Source organism: Mustelus asterias, unplaced genomic scaffold, assembly GCF_964213995.1.
Source record: "Mustelus asterias unplaced genomic scaffold, sMusAst1.hap1.1 HAP1_SCAFFOLD_2301, whole genome shotgun sequence".
Lineage (NCBI taxonomy): Eukaryota > Metazoa > Chordata > Chondrichthyes > Carcharhiniformes > Triakidae > Mustelus > Mustelus asterias.
The window spans coordinates 27,061-48,319 of NW_027592246.1; the positions used below are offsets into that span (position 1 = coordinate 27,061).

Here is a 21,259-nt window from a genome sequence, read left to right on the forward strand (position 1 = left end):
AAACGGGGGGATAGATTTAACACCCCCCCCTCCCCCTCCTTCATTAGAGTAAAATCACAGGCTGGTCAATTGCTAATACCTCAAGGTGCTGACATCAGGAGGCTTGCCAGCAAGGTTGTTTACTTTCTAGAAAAACAGACCATTTTCTCACAAACTTTTGAGTGAAGGTTTAAGAACTAACCTACGTTGGCAAGATTGGAATTTTAAATGTTCTGTGTATTGAATAACTGTGTCAGCTGTCTGTATCTGTGACTTGGAGCTGCGAGTTGTATTAGAGTGCTATCTCTGTGATTACTCTGTTCGAGAGCTGTGTCAGAGCTGTGACTTTGAGCTGTGAGAGCTGTATCACAGGAGGGTGCTCCTCCAGAGCTTTCTCTGGGGTAGTTCCCTCTAGGCTTGAAGCATGAATACACTATTGTAACATGTCCCTGGGTCTCCTGTGGTTAGTTGTAAGAAATACATCACAACAGGACAATAAGGGAATTGGAATAACTCACCTTGGATGTGGTTGAATGGAATATATCAATCTGGTTTCCACCTACATTCTAGTGAAAGTCTGGAATGTGTCGATGGGATGAATAAGTTGATCACTTTCTCTTGGTGATATTTACATCTTTGTTCATGAACTTTGTTTTAAGGAAATCCACATTTGAAAGCCCGGCCACTACATGAAACATCCATCACAGGGGGAGATAAGAAAGACAGACACTCACTTTGGTCATTTCATGAGCACATCTGAGAGTTAAGAATGTGTGACATGATTTTGGGATACCGGAGTGAGTGTACAGATGTGATTTGTTACATGTGAAAAATAACAAGCCTAAATTCATGGTGAGATGGAGTGAAGAGCGGGTCCCAAACACACACAGCTACTTGAGACACAGCAGGAGATGACATGGTTCATGTGGCCAGGGGATTGAGACAACATTGTGACATCATCAAGGCACTGACACACACTCCAGAGAGAAACTGAGTTCAAAACAATCAGGATCCAATTAAACACAATGCACATGGACACAAAGTGAGTGAAATTACAGTAAAATGCGTAATATAATAGATTGGGACAATTAAGGGATTGGGAGAAATAATACAGAGTAAGAACTGTCCACAATTTGGACAGGGGTAAAGAGAGAGCTGGAGAATCTTTTACATCCATGCTTGATCTGTTGCTTGAAGCATCTGTCCTTATGTACGAGTAACCTAGAACTCATGGTGCTCCTTCAGGAGAAGAAAAGATCGAGTAGATGTTACCCCAGGCGGGACCAGAACAGAACTGGAAAATAACAGAGTGAAATTGAGTGAGGGGTCAGAGAGAGAGTTCTCCCCCCTCAAGGTGTGGACTATAAGAATCCTGGGGGACCCCCAACTTTGGGTTTTCTTGCTAATTAGTGAACATTAAATTCTATGACTGGCTGTGCATTGATTTTGAATTTGATTGTTACACTTCTCCTGTTTTTATTCCTGTTGTGATTACGCTCTGGGTAAGGATGGTTGACAGGTGACAGGATGGGAAATTGTGGTTTGGGTTTTTGACCAAATGTTTTATTGATCCGAAAGGTGTAAAAGGGGCAAAACATCAGCAGAAATCCAGCAGAGCTGAGAACAGATGACTTGCTCTGTGGGAACAGGGAGATAAACAGCTCCCGGAGGACAGAGAAAACAAGAGTGCCTTGAATCCTGGATGACACCTGTGTGTCAAGGCCACCATGTTTTCACTGCTTGGCATGGGAATGCTGACTCCCTGTACCAGGGACGGAGCGTGGGAAGACAATTGTTTGAGAGTTTGACATGGCATGGGCGGATACAGATGGTTCAATGACAGGTTTTGTAATTGGTCCGTTCAAATGTTAGCTGGGCAATGATTGGGTTAAATCAGTCTCCATAGTCTTTGTGATGTAACAAAGTATAAGAGGGGATTCCCCGAGCACAGAGATTAGTCGAGGTTTTACATATTGCATTGACTGGTGCCATGGCATCTGGGGCAGAGCAGGGAGCATTTCCGTGGAGATGCTGCTTCTACCCAGAGTGTAATGGTAATGCTGCTGCACTTTGATACGACTGCTCAGACATTAGACTGTGTCAGCTCTTATTGATACTGAATAAAATCTAACCACTGTCACCAATGAGGGTTATCATTGGGAATCATTTCAGAGTTTGGGAAAAGGGGAGAAAGGGTTAATTGACTCCCTGAACCCCATTTTCTAACATCGCTGAGTCAAAAATAAAATCTAATCTCCACCTCTGTCTCCTTTGACAATTACCTTCGAGAGACTCACTTTCTGTTAAAGAGCCTGCCAACCCCTCTCACCCACTTTCCCTAAAGTGCATCAATCTCATCAGGAAAAGTCCAGAAAGTCAAATATTTTTACTGATAGAAGTTTATTGATGAAACAGAACATGGTTAAAACAAACAGAAAATGACTTGAGGATCAAAGACAACCAGAGTAAAGGATGTTCACAATGTTCTGGACACAAATGGTTTCTCTTTGATTCATCGATAGCCTGTTCCCTGCCCTCTTTGTGGAACACCTCCGCTCAGTCCACAAGCATGACCCTGACCTTCCGCTTGCTTGCCATTAGAAATCATAGAAACCCTACAGTGCAGAAAGAGGCCATTTGGCCCATCGAGTCTGCACCAGCCACAATCCCACCCAGGCTCTACCCCCACATATTTACCTGCTAATCCCTCTAACCTTCACATCTCAGGACACTAAGGGGCAATTTCTTTTTTAGCATGGCCAATCAACCTAACCCAAGCATCTTTGGACTGTGGGAGGAAACCGGAGCACCCGGAGGAAACCCATGCAGACACGAGGAGAATGTGCAAACTCCACACAAACAGTGACCCAAGCCGGGAATCGAACCCAGGTCCCTGGAGCTGTGAAGAGCAGTGCTAACCACTGTGCTACCGTGCCGCCCTTCACCATCTTGCTCTCACGCTCACATTTCTGTCCTCGGCCTGCTGCAATGTTCCGGAGAAGCCCAACACAAGTTGGACGAACAGCCCCTCATCTTCCGATGAGGCACTTTACAACCTTCTGGACTCAACATTGAGTTCAACAACTTCACCCCCTGAACTCTCTCCTCCATTTTGGTTTGTTTTTTTGCCAAGTGCCAGTCTGTATCTTGTTTTCATGTTTTTTTGCTTCCAGACAGAGCTGTTCTTTATTCTGCCATTAACACTAAACTCTGGACCAATGCTTTGTTTCTTTACAACAACCATTACCTCTCCCTTTGCCTTTTGTTCCAGGACATTTTTGTCATTTAATCTCACCCGCCCTCTAACCAATCCCTGACTTTCCCTTTTGTTCTACCTGACCCTCCCCCCATCTCACCAGCATCAAACCCATCACATTTCTCCCTCGCTTTAGTTCTGAAGTAGAGTTACATTGGATGTGAAACATTAACTCTGTTTCTCTCTCCACAGATGCTGCCAGATCTGCTGAGTTTTTCCAGTTCTTTCTGTATTTATTTTTGATCTACCTGTAGTGGAGGGAATAGACTATTTACTATCCCAGAAAAATAAATGTCCTTCATCAGCTTTTGTGGATCATTTCAGTGGAAATGTGCTCTCCCAGACTCAAAGAGCATCAGCCCACTGGAAGCAAAGTCATGAGAGCGGCCAATCCAGCAGAAAGAAACCCTCTAACCCTCCCCAGTGACCAACTTTGAGGATGAATAAATTGCAGCCCGAGATATAATTGAGAGCGGAAACAATAACAGCAGAATCCAACTCCTGTAATCACTTGTGAACTCGCTGGTGTCTCTGCAGGGAGGATGAAACAGTGAATCTCTTTCCACAGACAGAGCAGATGAATGGTCTCTCCCCAGTGTGAACTCGCTGATGTCTTTGCAGGTTGGATGCTGTTCTAAATCTCTTTGTGCAGTGAGAGCAGCTGAACGGTCGCTCCTCAGTGTGAATGCGTTGGTGGATCATCAATTCCTGAGAGCTTTTGAAGTCGCTCCCACAGTCAGAGCATTTAAAGGGTCTCTCCTGGGTGTGAGTGACTGTGTGCGTCGACAGGGCAGATGACTGAGTGAATCCCTTCCCGCACACAGAGCAGGTAAATGGTTTCTTCCCAGTGTGAACTCGCTGGTGAACCTGCAAGTGTGATGACGTTCTAAACCTCTTTGTGCAGTGAGAGCAGCTGAACGGTCTCTCCCCGGTGTGAATGCGCTGGTGGACCCTCAGATCTGAAGCATGTTTGAAGGCACTCCCACACTCAGAGCATTTAAAGTGTCTCTCATTTGTGTGAGTGACTTTGTGACTTAGCAAGTGTGATAACTGAGTGAACACCATCCCACACACACAGCAGGTAAATGGCTTCTCTCCGGTGTGAACTCGCTGGTGGGTCCGCAGGTTGGATGACGTTCTAAATCTCTTTGTGCAGTGAGAGCAGCTGAACGGTCTCTCCTCAGTGTGAATGCGCTGGTGGGACACCAGTTCACCAGAGCTTTTGAAGCCACTCCCACAGTCAGAGCATTTAAAGGGTCTCTCATTGGTGTGAGTGAAATTGTGACTCAGCAGGTGGGATAACTGAGTGAATCCTTTCCCACAGTCAGAACAGATGAACAGTCTCTCCCCAGTGTGAACTCGCTGGTGTCTCTGCAGATTAGGTAAGTCAGTGAATCCTTTCCCACACACAAAGCAGGTGAACGGTCTCTCTCCAGTGTGACTGCGTTGATGAACTTCCAGCCGAGATGGGACCGTGAATCCCTTCCCACAGTCCCCACATTTCCACGGTTTCTCCATGGTGCGGGTGTCCTTGTGACTCTCCAGGTTAAACAATCAGTTAAATCTCACACAGAACACGGGTACAGTCTCCCCCCGCTGTGAATGCTGCGATGTATTTTCAGGCTGTGTAACTGGTTCAAGCTCTTTCCACACTCAGTGCACTGGAACACTCTCACTCTGGTGTGTGTGTGTCTTGGTGCTTTTTCAGTTGCACTGATGCTTAAAATCTCTTGAAACAGACAGCTGAGAGAAACATTTCTCCCTCTGGATTTAAAGGCCGATGATATTCAGGTCCCGATGAATTGAGTGACTCTGTCAGACGTTGATGGGACGTTTGGTTTGCGATTTCTGTCTGTAAATCCTCACCATCTGATATCCTGTAAAAAGTCATCAGTCAGTACAGGATAGAAATTCAGAACAGACAGTTCTAGTTTCTATGAAACATTCTTTCTCTCTCATTCCCCAAAAGCTGTGAATCTCCATCCCACACACTCTCCCTCCATTCTCACTCTGCTGTATCTAATATTCACCCTCCCAATTCTCCTGAAGGTGCTGATTGAGGCTGATTGACAGATCCATGCTCACTGCTTCCTGCCCTGGACACAGAGAGCTGGAAATCTCCATGCAGGCGGCCAGACAGATATATGTCTATCTGACTGGACTAACAATGTGTGGAATGTACAGACTGGACTCACTTCCTCCCCTTCAGCGGCTAAGGGCGGACAAGTCGCCAGGACCCAATGAACTGCACACTAGGCTGAAGAGATAGTGGACACTTTGGTTAAAATATTTTGTAACTCACTAAATTCCAGGAGGATATTAGAAGATTGGAAAACAGCCAATGTGACTCCTTTGTTCAAAAAGGGAGAAAGGCAGAAGGCAGTGAACTATAGACCTGTTTATAGAATCATAGAATCTACAGAACAGAAGGAGGCCATTTGGCCCATCGAGCCTGCACCGACAACAATCCCAGCCAGGTCCTATCCCCGTAACCCCATGTATTTACCCTCCTAATCTGCCGACACTAAGGGGGAATTCATCATGGCCAATCAACCTAACCCTCACTTCTTTGGAATGAGGTAGGAAATCGGAGCACGCAGAGGAAACCCACGCAAGCACGGGGAGAACGTGTAAACTCCACAAGTCCTTGGCACTATGGGGCAGCAGTGCCAACCACTGTGCCACCAAGCCGCCCCGTGCTGCCCCAGTGAATTTAACACCTAGTCAACGTGGTTTTATGAAAGATAAATCATGCTTGACAAATTTGTTCAAATTCTTTGAGGACGCAAGGGGTCGTATAGATCGAGAGTAATCTGTAGATGTAGTGTATTTAGATAGGGTGGCACAGTGGTTAGCACTGCTGCTGCATAGCGCCAGGGACAAGGGTTCAATTCCAGCCTTGGGTGACCGTCTGTGTGGAGTCTGCACATTCTCCCCATGTCTGTGTGGGTTTCCTCCGAGTGCTCCAGTTTCTTCCCATCGTCCAAAGATGTGCAGGTTAGGTTGATTGGCCATGCTGAATTATCCCGTTGTGTCCCAATAGATTTAGATTAGGGGGACTAGTGGGGAAAAAATGTGGGCTTATGGGATGGGGCCTGGGAAAGATGTTCCAGCTGCTCGATGGGCCAAATGACCCCCTTCTGCACTCTAGGGATTCTATGATTTCCAAAAAGCATTTGTCAAGGTGCCACATAAGAGGCTGGTGCATAAAGTAAAGGTCCATGGAATTGATGGAAGTGTGTTAGCATGGATTGAAAACTGGCCGTCACACAGAAAACAGAGAGTTGGAATAAATGGGTCATTTTCAGAGTGGAAAGATGTAACTAGTGGAGTACCACAGGGATCAGTTCTTGGCCCGCAATTCATGATTCAATTAATGACCTGGAGAAGGAACAGAATGTAAGGTTTCCAAATGATATGAATATAGGTGGAAGGACATGTTGTGATGAGGATATTTTGATTCTGCAGTGGGATATAGATAGATTGGGTGACGAAAACCTGGCAAATGGAGTTTAATGTGGGGAAATGTGAGGTCATGTATTTCAGTCGGAGAAATCAAAAGGGAGATTATCTAAATGGAGAGGCACTGCAGGTGAGTGAAGTACAGAGGGATCGAGGTGTTTTGCACATGAATCACAAAAAGCTAGCAGACAGGTCCCACAATAGGCAAGAAGGAAAATGGAATTTTGACCTTTATCGCAAAGGGGTTGGAGTTTAAAAACAGGGAGGTTTTGTGGCAACTGCACAGGGTGTTGGTGAGGTCTCACCTGGAATAATGAACACAGTTTTGATCCCCTTATTTAAACAAGGATATAGTAAGATTGGAGGTTCACCAGGTTAATTCCTGGGATGAGAGGGTTGTCCGATCAAGAGAGAATAAATTGTCTAGGTCTGTATTCCTTGAAGCTTGAAAGATAAACATAGAACATAGAACAGTACAGCACAGTACAGGCCCTTCAGCCCTCGATGTGCCGAGCTTTGTCCGAAACCAAGATCAAGCTCGCCCACTCCCTATCATCCTGGTGTGCTCCATGTGCCTATCCAATAACCGCTTGAAAGTTCCTAAAGTCTCCGACTCCACTATCACAGCAGGCAGTCCATTCCACACCCCAACCACTCTCTGAGTAAAGAACCTACCTCGGACATCCCTCCTATATCTCCCATCATGAACCTTATAGTTATGCCCCCTCGTAACAGCTACATCCACCCGAGGAAATAGTCTCTGAATGTCCACTCTATCTATCCCCCTCATCATCTTATAAACCTCTATTAAGTCGCCTCTCATCCCCCTCCGCTCTAAAGAGAAAAGCCCCAGCTCCCTCAAGCTTTCCTCATAAGACCTACCCTCCAAACCAGGCAGCATCCTGGTAAATCTCCTTTGCACTCTTTCCAATGCTTCCACATCCTTCTTATAGTGAGGTGACCAGAACTGCACACAATATTCCAAACGAGTCTCACCAAGGTCCTGTACAGTTGCAGTATAAGCCCACAGCTCTTAAACTCAAACCCCCTGTTAATAAACGCTAACACACTAAAGGCCTTCTTCACAGCTCTATCCACTTGAGTGGCAACCTTCAGAGGTCTGTGGATATGAACCCCAAGATCTCTCTGTTCCTCCACATTCCCCAGAACCCTGCCGTTGACACTGCAATCCGCATTCAAATTTGTCCGACCAAAATGAATCACCTCGCACTTATCAGGGTTAAACTCCATTTGCCATTTTTCAGCCCAGCTTTGCATCCTATCTATGTCTCTTTGCAGCCTACAACAGCCCTCCACCTCATCCACTACTCCACCAACCTTGGTGTCATCAGCAAATTTACTGATCCACCCTTCAGCCCCCTCCTCCAAGTCATTGATAAAAATCACAAATAGCAGAGGACCCAGCACTGATCCCTGTGGTACACCACTGGTAACTGGTCTCCAGTCTGAAAAATTTCCATCCACCACCACCCTCTGTCTTCTATGAGATAGTAAGAAGTTTAACAACACCAGGTTAAAGTCCAACAGGTTTCTTTGGTAGCAAAAGCCACACAAGCTTTCGGAGCCTTAAGCCCCTTCTTCAGGTGAGTGGGAATTCTGTTCACAAACAGGGCATATAAAGACACAAACGCAATTTACAGAATAATGGTTGGAATGCGAATACTTACAGCTAATCAAGTCTTTAAGATACAAACAATGTGAGTGGAGAGAGCATCAAGACAGGCTAAAGAGATGTGTATTGTCTCCAGACAGGACAGCCAGTGAAACTCTGCAGGTCCAGACAAGCTGTGGGGATTACAGATAGTGTGACATGAACCCAATATCCCGGTTGAGGCCGTCCTCATGTGTGCGGAACTTGGCTATCAGTTTCTGCTCAGCGACTCTGCGCCGTCGTGTGTCGTGAAGGCCGCCTTGGAGAACGCTTACCCGAATATCAGAGGCCGAATGCCCGTGACCGCTGAAGTGGCTGTCCTGACTGGAGACAATACACATCTCTTTAGCCTGTTTTGATGCTCTCTCCACTCACATTGTTTGTATCTTAAAGACTTGATTAGTTGTAAGTATTCGCATTCCAACCATTATTCTGTAAATTGAGTCTATGTCTTTATATGCCCTGTTTGTGAACAGAATTCCCACTCACCAGAAGAAGGGGCTTGGGGCTCCGAAAGCTTGTGTGGCTTTTGCTACCAAATAAACCTGTTGGACTTTAACTTGGTGCTGTTAAACTTCTTACTGTGTTTTCCCCAGTCCAACGCCGGCATCTCCACTTCTATGAGATAGCTAGTTACTTATCTATCAGTTATCTACATTATCTATCAGGGAAATAAAGCTGCAAAGATATGAGGATAGAGCAGAGGAATGGGACTGACTGGATTGCTGTAGACACCTTGCATGGATTCAATGGGCTGAATGGCCCTGCACCAGAATGACACTTTCTTGTAATCTCATCTTCTAATTTAACCCTGGGAGTTCAGATATCACTCAGGTCCATCTGTTCTACACTCTCTCCAGGGCTATTATATCCTGTTGCCCGGAACTGAGCACAGTTCTCCAGATGTGGTCTAACCAGGGTTTGTGAATCTCGGGGCCTTTCCAGTCACACTGAAACCCGAAATCTTCTCTCACAGACACAATCGACAAAACTGTTACCTTCCACATTCAGAGGCTGCTAATATTCAGGTTCTGATGTATTGCGTGGCTCCATCAGATCACAATGTGATGTTTGATTTGAGTTTCCCATATGTCAATTCTCCACTTCCAGCACTCTGTAAATTTACAGAAACCATCACAGTCAGTCCAGGATAGAAATTCACAACATTCTCTCCACCGAGTTGCCAAATGTGATTAAATGTTTCCTGGAAGTTTTACCACGTCTTTTCTATTGTGCCCATCCTCCAACCATTAATCAGTCCACACATCCTTCCCCACTGCCTTCCTGGGCCAATTGGAAAGCAAAAAAGACTCCTTACCTTGCAGCATAATGATTGACAGTGAGGCAAACAACTTTTATCCATTTTTAATATTTTTATATCGGTGCAGAGAAATGTTCAAAGGAAAATGACAACAAAAGATATATTTTTAAATGTCCTGAATGTTTTAGAGACTGAGGTTTGAATCCCACTACAGCAGATGGTCAAATTTGAATTCAATAAATATCTGGAATTGAAAGTCTAATGATGACCATGAAACCATTGTCGATTGTCGTAAAAAGCCAACTGATTCACTAATGTCCTTGAGCCAAGGAAATCTGCTGCCTGACCTGGTCAGGTCTATATGTGATTCCAGATCTCCAGCAATGTGGTTGGTTGACTCTTAAAATGCCCTCTGAAGTGCACTCAGTTCAAGGGAAAATAAAGATGGGCAATAAATGCTGGTCCAGCCAGTGGCAGCCACATTCCCTGGATGAATTGGGAAACAAATCTCCCATCCTTATCTGATCTGGCCTAAATATGACTCCAAACCACTGAGATGCATAGGTTAGAGGGATTAGCGGGTAAATATGTAGGGATATGGGGGTAGGGCCTGGGTGGGATTGTGGTCGGTGCAGACTCGATGGGCCAAATGGCCTCTTTCTGCACTGTAGGGTTTCTATGATTTTATGTGGTTGACACTTAAAATTCCCTGTGAGATGGTCTAGCAAGCCACTCAGTTGAAGGACAATTAGGGATGGGCAATATATACTGGTCCAACCAGCGACTCCCACATTCCCTGAATGAATAAAAAAATTCCTGGAGACTCCAGTCCAACCCGGGAGAGTTGGTAACTGGGTCAGGCTCACAGCGCATGCGCCCTTCTGTACATTGTTCCTGTCACGATGGCGGCCGCTAACCCGGGCCTGGAGCCGCTCAGCTCCGACTCTATTCTGTACCAACTGAAGCGGGACCAGGAACATTTTATTCTGGATTGAAGCCTCTAGGGGATATTTATGAAGCCTCCCAGCCCACTCCGCTGCTTCTATCCCTCCCCGGTCACCCAGCGGCTCCATTACTGAACCTCACTCCATTGTTTCTTTCCGGCTCCTCGCAGCTCCAGTCACAGTCCGGACTGCGCATGCTCCAGTCAGAGCCAGGTACCGCGTTTGCGCGGTGGATAGGGCACATTCTCACCCGCAGAGAATGTTGGGTAATCACCCCGCCATTCACACTGGTTTTGTTAAATAGAAAATATGCTTTGCGATCTGAATATGATTGACAAATGTATTAAATCTATTCATGTGGAACTAAGGAGTAATATAGTAACTAAGGACTGGGATGGCACTGTTGCAAGCACAGCTGTCTCACAGCGCCAGGGAACCAAGTTCAATTCCGGCCTCGGGTCACTGTCTCTGTGGACTTTGCATGTTCTCCCCGTGTCTGTGTGGGTTTCCTCCCACAGTCCAAAGATGTGCAGGTTAGGTTAATTGGCTATGCTAAAGTGCCCCTTAGTGTCAGGGGGATTAGCAGGGTGAATAGTTGGAGTTATGGGGATAGTGCATGGGTAGGATTGATGTCAGCAGAGACTTAATGGGCTGAATGGCCTCCTGTAGGAATTCTCTGAATCTATGAACATAGGGTCTCCACCACAGTTCGGTCCTGGGTCTGATTGACAACAGAACAAACATCTACAGTTAGAAGTGAATGCATTGGAGTCTCAGCACGTTTTCCCCATAGACACAACAGTTAAACTGCCCCTTGTCAATAAGAATGCTGGCATTGGAGCAAATGCTTTGAGCTCTTAAAACCAGAGTGTTAGCCACTGAGGAAAACTAAGGAAATCCCTTTGTACATGTGAAGTGTCTGAGTGTTGGCCCCCTAGTCTAACTGTGCTGTTCTATCAGTAAATGAGATGACTGAGTGAATCCATGTGAAGGACAGTGTGTGTCAGAGTGCAGCAGTCCCTCAATGTCAGACTGGAGTGTCAGCCGAGATAATGTGCTCAGCTTGATGAGTATTTCCTGTTGTTATTGATGTGGATCATTCAGAAACAATGGACTTATACTTTAAAAATGTCGAAAGACCATCTGAGCCAATTCCCATAAATCTTCAATTATAAACTAAAATAGACACGAGTTTCCGGGCGATTTAAAAACAAATGAACTGTCTGCTGAAAGGGTTAACTTTTCTACAGAACCTAAAGGGGTGGGGAGTGAGCAGCAAACACTTGGCACACAATTACATCACTTTACACAAGTTTAAAACAAAACAAATGGTTTTAAACTTCATCTATTATTGTTTTTGTTATATTCCTCAATCTATTTAATTTGATCAGTTTTTGTTAGGGATGGGTAACTTCTGTTCTTTATAAACTGCTTCACTCATTTTGTTTATTCTACATGGGCTCAGAGAATCAGAACCCAGACTTTATCATCCTTATGCTTTTTCCCCTTTTGCCACCACTCCCACTGTTTTGCGGGAGGGTCGTGGGGTTTCCAATCAGAACTAATCATTTTATCATAAAAGTTAAATACCGCGGATGCTGGAATCTGAAACAACAACAGAAAATGCTGGAAAAGCTCAGCAGGTCTGGCAGCATCTGTGGGGACAGAGTGGAGCCAATGTTTCAGGTATGGATGACCCTTCATAAGAGCTGTTATGAAGTGCCTTCCAGACTTGAAACCTTGGCTGTATCCTCTAATAATTTTATCGATAGGTTTCTTGTTCTTAGTTTCCAAATAGCAGGTAAGAGACTTGTCCAGTACCCACTCAAGCTCTGATTTTTCACTGGCTATGCTTGGGTCGGATTATAACCATTAGAATCTACTCTGAGGTCTGCTTTTCAGTCCAGTGCTATTTGGAGTATACCGTTACTGCACCGACTAACGGGTCACATGTCCCTCACAGTTCTTATCACAAATTTGGGATAAAATAATTTAAACAATGCCTGAGAACGCTTTTTAACTTCTTAACCAACTATCTGCCACTGTTTGTTGATTGGTCAGACCTCCTGTTCACAGATTCGGGTATCTCAGCCGCTGAACACCAGCCGGTCCTGGAATAAGTTTAATTCTAACTCATTCTGAGTAAATATTCTCACCAGGTCCTCTGTCAGGACCCTGCTAAGCAGCTTCAATGGTCCGTGATTGCAGAATCTGAGCAGTCACAGGAATGTGGTCAAGATAGCCCAGTCCCATAATGCCTCACATTCAATCCGCAGTCCTTCAGTTATAACAGGATATGTGGCTGTATGTAGCTGCCTCGGCCACGATCAGCGCCAACACTGCCTTCCTGAACTGCTACAATGCCTGAGGTGTAAGTACACCCACAGTGCTGTTAGGGAGGGATTTCCAGCTACACATTCCAGACTTTCACTGGACTGTAGGTGGATATCAGATTGATATATTCCATTCAACCACACCCAAGGTGAGTTATTCCAATTCCTTTATTGTCCAGGACAAAATATTCACAATATCTTTAAAACAGAAATTAAACATTCCCATTTGATTTCAGGTATTAACACATTCTGTTAGTTTGTTCTTTATTGTCAATGTCAGGCTGGGGTTGTTCCCCTTGGAGCAAAGGAGGTTGAGGGGAGATTTGATAGAGGTGGACAAGATTCTGACAGGTTTAGATAAGGTGGACAAAGAAAAGCTGTTCCCATTCGCTGATGAGACAAGGACGAGGGGGGTCACAGATTTATGGTTTTGGGTCAGAGATGCGGGGCGGGGGGAATGGGAGGAAGAATATTTTGATGCAGCGAATAGTAATGACCTGGAACACGCTGCCTACGAGGGTGGAGGAAGTGGAGACAATAAACAATTACAAAGGAAATTGGATGGGCTTCTGGGGGAGTTTCAAACAGAAATGCTGACTAAATAACTCTGAACTTCCTCACACCCTGTCACTCTGTGATCCTTGTGAAATTTAAAACCAGGTATTCGCAACAAGACTCAAAGAGCATCAGCCCATTGGAGGCAAAGTTGTGAGACCGGCCAGTCCAGCAGAAAGAAACCCTCCGACCCTCCCCATTGACCAACTGTGAGAATGAACAAAATACAGTCCTGGATGTAATTGAGAGCAGAAACAATAACAGCAGAATCCAACCCCTGTGAACTTGTTGGTGCCTCAGCAGCTGTGATGAAATTCTGAACCCTTTTTATACACTGAGCAGGTTGACGGTTTCTCCCCAGTGTAAACTCACTGATGTCTCAACAGGTGGGATAACTGAGTGAATTCCTTCCCACACTGAGAGCAGGTGAATGGCCTCTCCCCATGTGAACTCGCTGGTGTCTCTGCAGGTTGGATGAACGAGCGAAACCCTTCCCACACTGAGAGCAGGTGAACGGCCTCTCCCCGCTGTGAATGCGCTGATGTGTCCGCAGGACGGATGACCGAGTGAATCCCTTCCCACACTGAGAGCAGGTGAACGGCCTCTCCCCGCTGTGAATGCGCTGATGTGTCCGCAGGTCGGATGACCGAGCGAATCTCTTCCCACACTGAGAGCAGGTGAATGGCCTCTCCCCAGTGTGAACTCGCTGGTGTCTCTGCAAAGTGGATGACAAGGTGAATCCCTTTCCACACTGAGAGCAGGTGTACGGCCTCTCCCCAGTATGAACGCGTTGATGTGTCTGCAGGTCGGATAACCGAGTGAATCCCTTTCCACACTGAGAGCAGGTGAATGGCCTCACCCCAGTGTGAATTCGCTGGTGTGTCCATAGATTGGATAACTGGTTGAATCCCTTCCCACACTGAGGGCAGGTGAACGGCCTCTCCCCAGTGTGAATTCGCTGGTGTCTCTGCAAAGTGGATGACACAGTGAATCACTTTCCACACTGAGAACAGGTGAACGGTCTCTCTCCAGTGTGAACTCGCTTGTGTGTCTGCAGGTGGGGGAACCGAATGAATCCCTCCCCACACTCAGAGCAGATGAATGGCCTCTCCCCAGTGTGGTTGCGCCGATGAGCATCCAGCAGAGAGGGGTATCTGTATCTCTTCCCACAGTCTGCACATTTCCATGGTTTCTCCATGGTGCAGGTGTCCTTGCCTCTCCCTAGGGTGGCCAATCAGTTGAAGCCTTGTCCACACACAGAACACGGGTACAGTCTCTCCCCGCTGTGAATGGTGTGATATTTATTCAGGCTGTGTAACTGGTTAAAGCTCTTCAGTCAGTGCACTGGAACACTCTCACTTGAATGTGGAAGTGTGTTGGTACTTTTCCAGTCACATTAATGTTTGAAATCTTTTCAAATCTTCCAGATTCAATGGCCGATGATATTCAGGTCCCAAGGAATATGACTCTGCCAGATCTAGACGTGACGTTTGAGATTTTAGCCTGTGATTCCTCTTTCAATATCCTGCAAAACAAGTTGACACAAGTCATCACTGTCAGTACAGGATCGAAATTCAGAACAGACAATTCCAGTTTCTATGGAACATTCTTTCCTCTCTCATTCCCCAAAAGCTGTAAATCTCCATCCCACACACTCTCCCTCCATTCTCACTCTGCTGTATCGAATATTCACCCTCCCAATTCTCCTGAAGGTGCTGATTGACGCTGATTGACAGATCCATGCTCACTGCTTCCTGTCCTGGACACAGAGAGCTGGAAATCTCCATGCAGGCTGCCAGACAGATATATGCCCATATGACTGGACTAAAAAATGTGTGGAATATACAGACTGGATTCACTTTCTTACCCTTCAGTTGCTGCAAGTCCCCAATTTCCCCCAGAATGAGAAAAGAAATGGAAAGGGGGAAACATTGATTTCCTCCCAGATGTTGCCCAGAGGAGGAAGTTTCAATCATTGGCCAACTTCCGCATTGTGACGGCACAATGGAACATCGCCTGAATTAGCCAATAGGAATAAGTCTGTTCCCATGTGACGTCCTGTGGTTCCAGTGCGCAGGCCCGGGCGAACGTCCACGGGAGCCCCGCCCCCACCCATTGTTCCCCTCCCCCTGCACCAGATCCAGCCAAGGTTTCCAGGCAACCGGCTGACGGCTCCGGCCAGAGCGAGAAGCCGCTCGGTGATCTCCCCCCCACCCCCCCCCCCCTCTCTCTACGGCGGCTGCTGCTCCAAAAAGAGATCGAGAGCGACCGCTGGCGGCAGCCGCACTGCGCCTGCTCCGGACAGCTCGGCTCAGCAGCGCTCTCTGCGCCTGCGTGCTGGGCTGCCAGCTGAGGGAGTGGGGGAGGGGACTTTGCAAAATCTCTTCCCATCATTTTCTTCCAAGTCCCGCAGTTTGATTTGAAACAGAACAGCTTCTGTTTGTAGCTTCATCACAGACTCAAACTTCACCACAGACTCCAACTTCACCACAGACTCAAACTTCACCACAGACTCAAACTTCACACACAGATTCCAACTTCACCACAGACTCAAACTTCACCACAGACTCAAACTTCACCACAGACTCAAACTTCACCACAGACTCAAACTTCACACACAGACTCCAACTTCACACACAGACTCCAACTTCACCACAGACTCAAACTTCACACACAGACTCAAACTTCACACACAGACTCCAACTTCACCACAGACTCAAACTTCACACACAGACTCAAACTTCACACACAGACTCAAACTTCACCACAGACTCAAACTTCACCACAGACTCAAACTTCACACACAGACTCAAACTTCACACACAGACTCAAACTTCACCACAGACTCAAACTTCACCACAGACTCAAACTTCACACACAGACTCAAACTTCACACACAGACTCAAACTTCACACACAGACTCAAACTTCACCACAGACTCAAACTTCACCACAGACTCAACCTTCACCACAGACTCAAACTTCACCACAGACGCAAACTTCACACACAGACTCAAACTTCACCACAGACTCAAACTTCACACACAGACTCAAACTTCACACACAGACTCAAACTTCACACACAGACTCAAACTTCACACACAGACTCAAACTTCACACACAGACTCAAACTTCACACACAGACTCAAACTTCACACACAGACTCAAACTTCACCACAGACTCAAACTTCACAGACTCAAACTTCACACACAGACTCAAATTTCACACACAGACTCAAACTTCACACAGACTCAAACTTCACACACAGACTCAAACTTCACACACAGACTCAAACTTCACACACAGACTCAAACTTCACCACAGACTCAAACTTCACACACAGACTCAAACTTCACCACAGACTCAAACTTCACCACAGACTCAAACTTCACCACAGACTCAAACTTCACCACAGACCCAAACTTCACACACAGACTCAAACTTCACCACAGACTCAAACTTCACACACAGACTCAAACTTCACACACAGACTCAAACTTCACCACAGACTCAAACTTCACACACAGACTCAAACTTCACACACAGACTCAAACTTCACACACAGACTCAAATTTCACACACAGACTCAAACTTCACACACAGACTCAAACTTCACACACAGACTCAAACTTCACCACAGACTCAAACTTCACCACAGACTCAAACTTCACACACAGACTCAAACTTCACACACAGACTCAAACTTCACACACAGACTCAAACTTCACACACAGACTCAAACTTCACACACAGACTCAAACTTCATCCTCTGGACAACATCTGTGAGGAAAACACTTTCTTTCTCCCCCTGGGAAACACAGAGACAGAGAAATTCTCTGGAACTAGAATTAGAGCCAAATATACTGAGGGGGAAATGTTTGTGATTTTGTGAAACCTGTTTTTGTTGTCTGAGCTGACTGGAATTAGAGCCAGAGCAGGAGTAATCCAGGAGAATGATTTGGAGATAAAGCAAAATCCTGCAGATGCTGGAGTTCTGAAAAGAACCGACCTGCTGAGTTTATCCAGCATTTTCTCTATTTATTATAATGATTTTGTTACCTGGGTTTGAATCCCACCACGGTTCAATAAAAATATTGATGAGCATGAATTAATTGTTGTAAAAACACATCTGCTTCTCTAATGCCCTTTAAGGAAGGAAATCTGCCGCCCTGATCCAGTCTAACCGACATGTGACTGGATTCACAGACAATTCAAGGGCTGACTGGGTAAACAGGGAATGTCACCATCAGAAAAACAGAGAATGTCACCATCAGAAAAACAGAGCCCCCTGGAGGGCAGAAGGGTTAGGACAGGTTATGGAGAAGGTTAAAACTGTCATCATTGAGAACAACACAGACTTTAACAGAACAACTGGTCCCAAAAACAATCTCTTGTAGTTGGTGTGGCAGGGTGTGGTGAATCAGGTTTAAAAAGAGTCAAATTATATATGTTTTCTAGTTTGGACAATCACATTTAAATCTGTAACTCAGATGAGGATATGAATTGGTGTTTGGTGGTAAGATCTAAACCTGTGTATTATGCCTGGAAGCCTTAAACCCAGAGTGAGAATATTTCAAACCAGGGTTCAAAATAAACGGCTGTGGAGGGTGAATTCACTCTCAAAAGAAAACAAAGAAAATTACAGCACAGGAACATCCCTTCGACCCTCCAAGCCTGCACCAACCACGCTGCCCGACAGAACTGAAACCCCCTACCCTTCTGGGGATCATGTCCCTCCGTTCCCATCCTATTCATGTACTTGTCAAGACGCCCCTTAAAAGTCACTATTGTATCTGCTTCCACTATCTCCCCCGGCAGCGAGTTCCAGGCACCCACCACCCTCTGGGTAAAAAAACTATCAGGTCTCCCCTCAACCTGCGTCGTTCCAGTGAGAACAAACCAAGTTTCTCCAACCTCTCCTCATAGCTAATGCCCTCCATGCCAGGCAACATCCTGGTAGATCTTTTCTGTACCCTCTCCACCCTCTCTAAAGCCTCCACATCTTTCTGGTAGTGTGGCGACCAGAATTGAACACTGTATTCCAAGTGCGGCCTAACTGAGGTTCTATAAAGCTGCAACATGACTTGCCAAAAGGCCCGCAGAAATTATGTCTTGGGAGGAACTACTGGAAGAAAATAAATCATCCTGTACATGGGAGAGACAGAAACTGTGAGGACCATCTCCTCCAATCACAGATTCTGTCTCTCCCGGTGTTGCTACATCTGCAGAGACAGAGTCTCAAACTGGAGGAACAGCTTTGCCACCTATTTTGAGAAAAGAAGTTCACTGACTCAGCAGCCTATCGGTGATGTGTGGAGGAGTTGTGTCTTCCTGCTACAGAACTAGTTTCATAGCAGTGTGAGCCTCAAAAGGAATGATCCAACCATCGGCAGACCTTTCCTCATTCTGCTGAACAAGTTTCGATTATTTTTATATATCTCAGGAGGTGGGGTGTACAGCTCAGGAATTTGAGTAAACAGATATTGTGAACGTACTTACAATCACTTGGGTCGTCACATTAGAAATTGAGATCCATTCATCCAGGTTCATATTCTAAACTGCTTTTATTTGCAGTTTAACGTTCACAGACAACATACAGAATCCCCGGTCAGAGCTGATCTCAGCTGGTGTAGTGAGGTTATTGATGGGTTATCAATGTAAATCCACACACAATGAAGATCAGAATCGGGAGAGATTTTTCCTGCTCCACCGTCTGAACCAGTAAACATCTGATTCAGTTACCTTGTGTCAAATAGTTAGAATTCTCATTTTGGAAAGAGAGTATGGGAGTATTTTTAAAATAAGTTAACAAAAAATATCATTCATAGATTCCAATTTAAAAGATTTAATATATACACAGTCTTCAGTATTTGTGCTATCTTATTCAAAGAAGTAAACTAACAGAAACACAAAAGGTAATGTTACTACGTGACTACATCACTAATAAAGGAGTTACTGAGAATGGAAAACGATCCCCTGGAAACCAAAAAATAGCCCTTAAAAATCAAAGAGCAGCTTTCCAGAAAATCACAATACAAGCATTGAAAATAAATACTTTGTGCCCTGCAGATGGATCTTTCAGAGAATGAATTGTAGATTTTGCCCAAAGATCAAATTAGAATTGAAGCACAAGTTCTTAACTTTATTCTAAACAGGTTCCTGTTGAGAGTTCTTCAATTAAGGGGGAAGATCACTGGTGGTGCTTTTAAAAAGTGGCATTGCAGCCCTGAAAATCAGTGACACTTCCAGAATATTAAATTCCAGCTAGTTATAGGGTTTGTTAACATCAGCAGAAATAAAATATTGTCAGACTGTCAATACTGAACAGCAGCAAAAACAGCAAAATCCAACCCCTGCAGTCACTTGTGAACTTGTTGATGTCTCAGGAGCCATTGTGACTGAGTGAATCCCTTCCCACACACAGAGCAGTTGAATGGCCTCTTAGTGTGAGTGCGTTGGTGAGCCAGCAGGTTGAAAGACTTTGCGAATCCCTTCCCACACACGGAGCAAGTGAATGGCCTCTCCCCTGTGTGAACTCGCTGGTGAGCAGAGAGGTTGGATGACCGATTGAATACCTTCCCACATACGGAGCAGATGAATGGTCTCTCCCCAGTATGAACTCGCTGGTGTGACAGCAGGTGGAATGACTGAGTGAATCCCTTCCCACACACGGAGCAGATGAATGGTCTCTCCCCGGTGTGAGTGTGTTGGTGCACAGTGAGTGCTGAAGAATGCCTGAACCTCTTCCCACAGGAGGTGCAGGTGAATGGCTTTTCCTCAGTGTGAATTCTCTGGTGAGACCAAAGGCCAGATGACTGAATGAATCCCTCCCCACAGACAGAACAGGTGAACGGTTTCTCACCAGTGTGACTGCGCCGATGATTTTCCAGCAGGGAAGGGTAACTGAATCCTTTCCCACAGTCCCCACATTTCCACGGTTTCTCCATGATACTGGTGTCCTTATGTTTCTCCAGGTTAAACGATCAGTTGAAGCCTCATCCACACACAGAACATGTGTACAGTTTCTCCTTGCTGTGAATGGTGTGATGTTTTTTAAGGCTGTGTAACTGGATAAAGCTCTTTCCACAGTCAACTCACTGAAACAGTCTCACTCGGGTGTGCGTGTATCTTGGTGCTTTTTCAGTCACACTGATGTTTGAAATCTTCTCCTCCAGACAGAAGACAAACATTTCTCCTTCCACGTTCAAAGTCTGAGGATATTTAAGTCCAAGTGAATCGAGACTCTGTCTGATTTTGATGTGATGTTTCTTCACCTCACCTGTAAAAGGAGTTTACAAAATTAATCACTGTCAGTCCAGGATAGAAATTTTGAACAGGCAATTCTAATTCTCTGGAAAATTTCTTCCTCTCTTGTTCCCCAAATCAATAAATTCCTGTCCCACAAACTCTCCCTCCTCCCTGGGCTGAAATCCAAACCCATCTCACCATTTCTTTTCTCCACTCCCAGTTTGCTCCCTCCCTCTCCTCTGTCTGGGTTCAGTTCTGATGTGGAGATGCCGGCGTTGGACTGGGGTGAACACAGTAAGAGTTTTAACAACACCAGGTTAAAGTCCAACAGGTTTATTTGGTAGCAAACACCTAATGGTAGCTAATGGCATTTGCTACCAAATAAACCTGTTGGACTTTAACCTGGTGTTGTTAAAACTCTTATTGGGTTCAGTTCTCCAGCTGCTGTCTGCAGACTGACAATAAAACCAATGGGTCTGATTGGGGGTGTTGGGGCCTCCAGCGGGTGTTTGTGAATCCTCCCCGCCCACCTCCCAGGGTTTCCTTCCT

General features: G+C 45.5%; 1 protein-coding gene across 1 annotated transcript; it reads right to left on the reverse strand.

Moving 5' to 3' along the window:
- Positions 1-2,367: 2,367 nt before the first annotated feature.
- On the reverse strand, positions 2,368-10,761 carry LOC144489548 (uncharacterized). The gene is made up of 3 exons (XM_078207417.1): positions 10,717-10,761; positions 9,368-9,483; positions 2,368-5,112 (listed from the first exon to the last, which is right to left on the reverse strand). The coding sequence occupies exon 3, from the start codon at positions 4,751-4,753 to the stop codon at positions 3,743-3,745; it is 1,011 nt and encodes a 336-aa protein (XP_078063543.1). The 5' UTR covers positions 4,754-5,112; positions 9,368-9,483; positions 10,717-10,761; the 3' UTR covers positions 2,368-3,742.
- Positions 10,762-21,259: the final 10,498 nt, after the last annotated feature.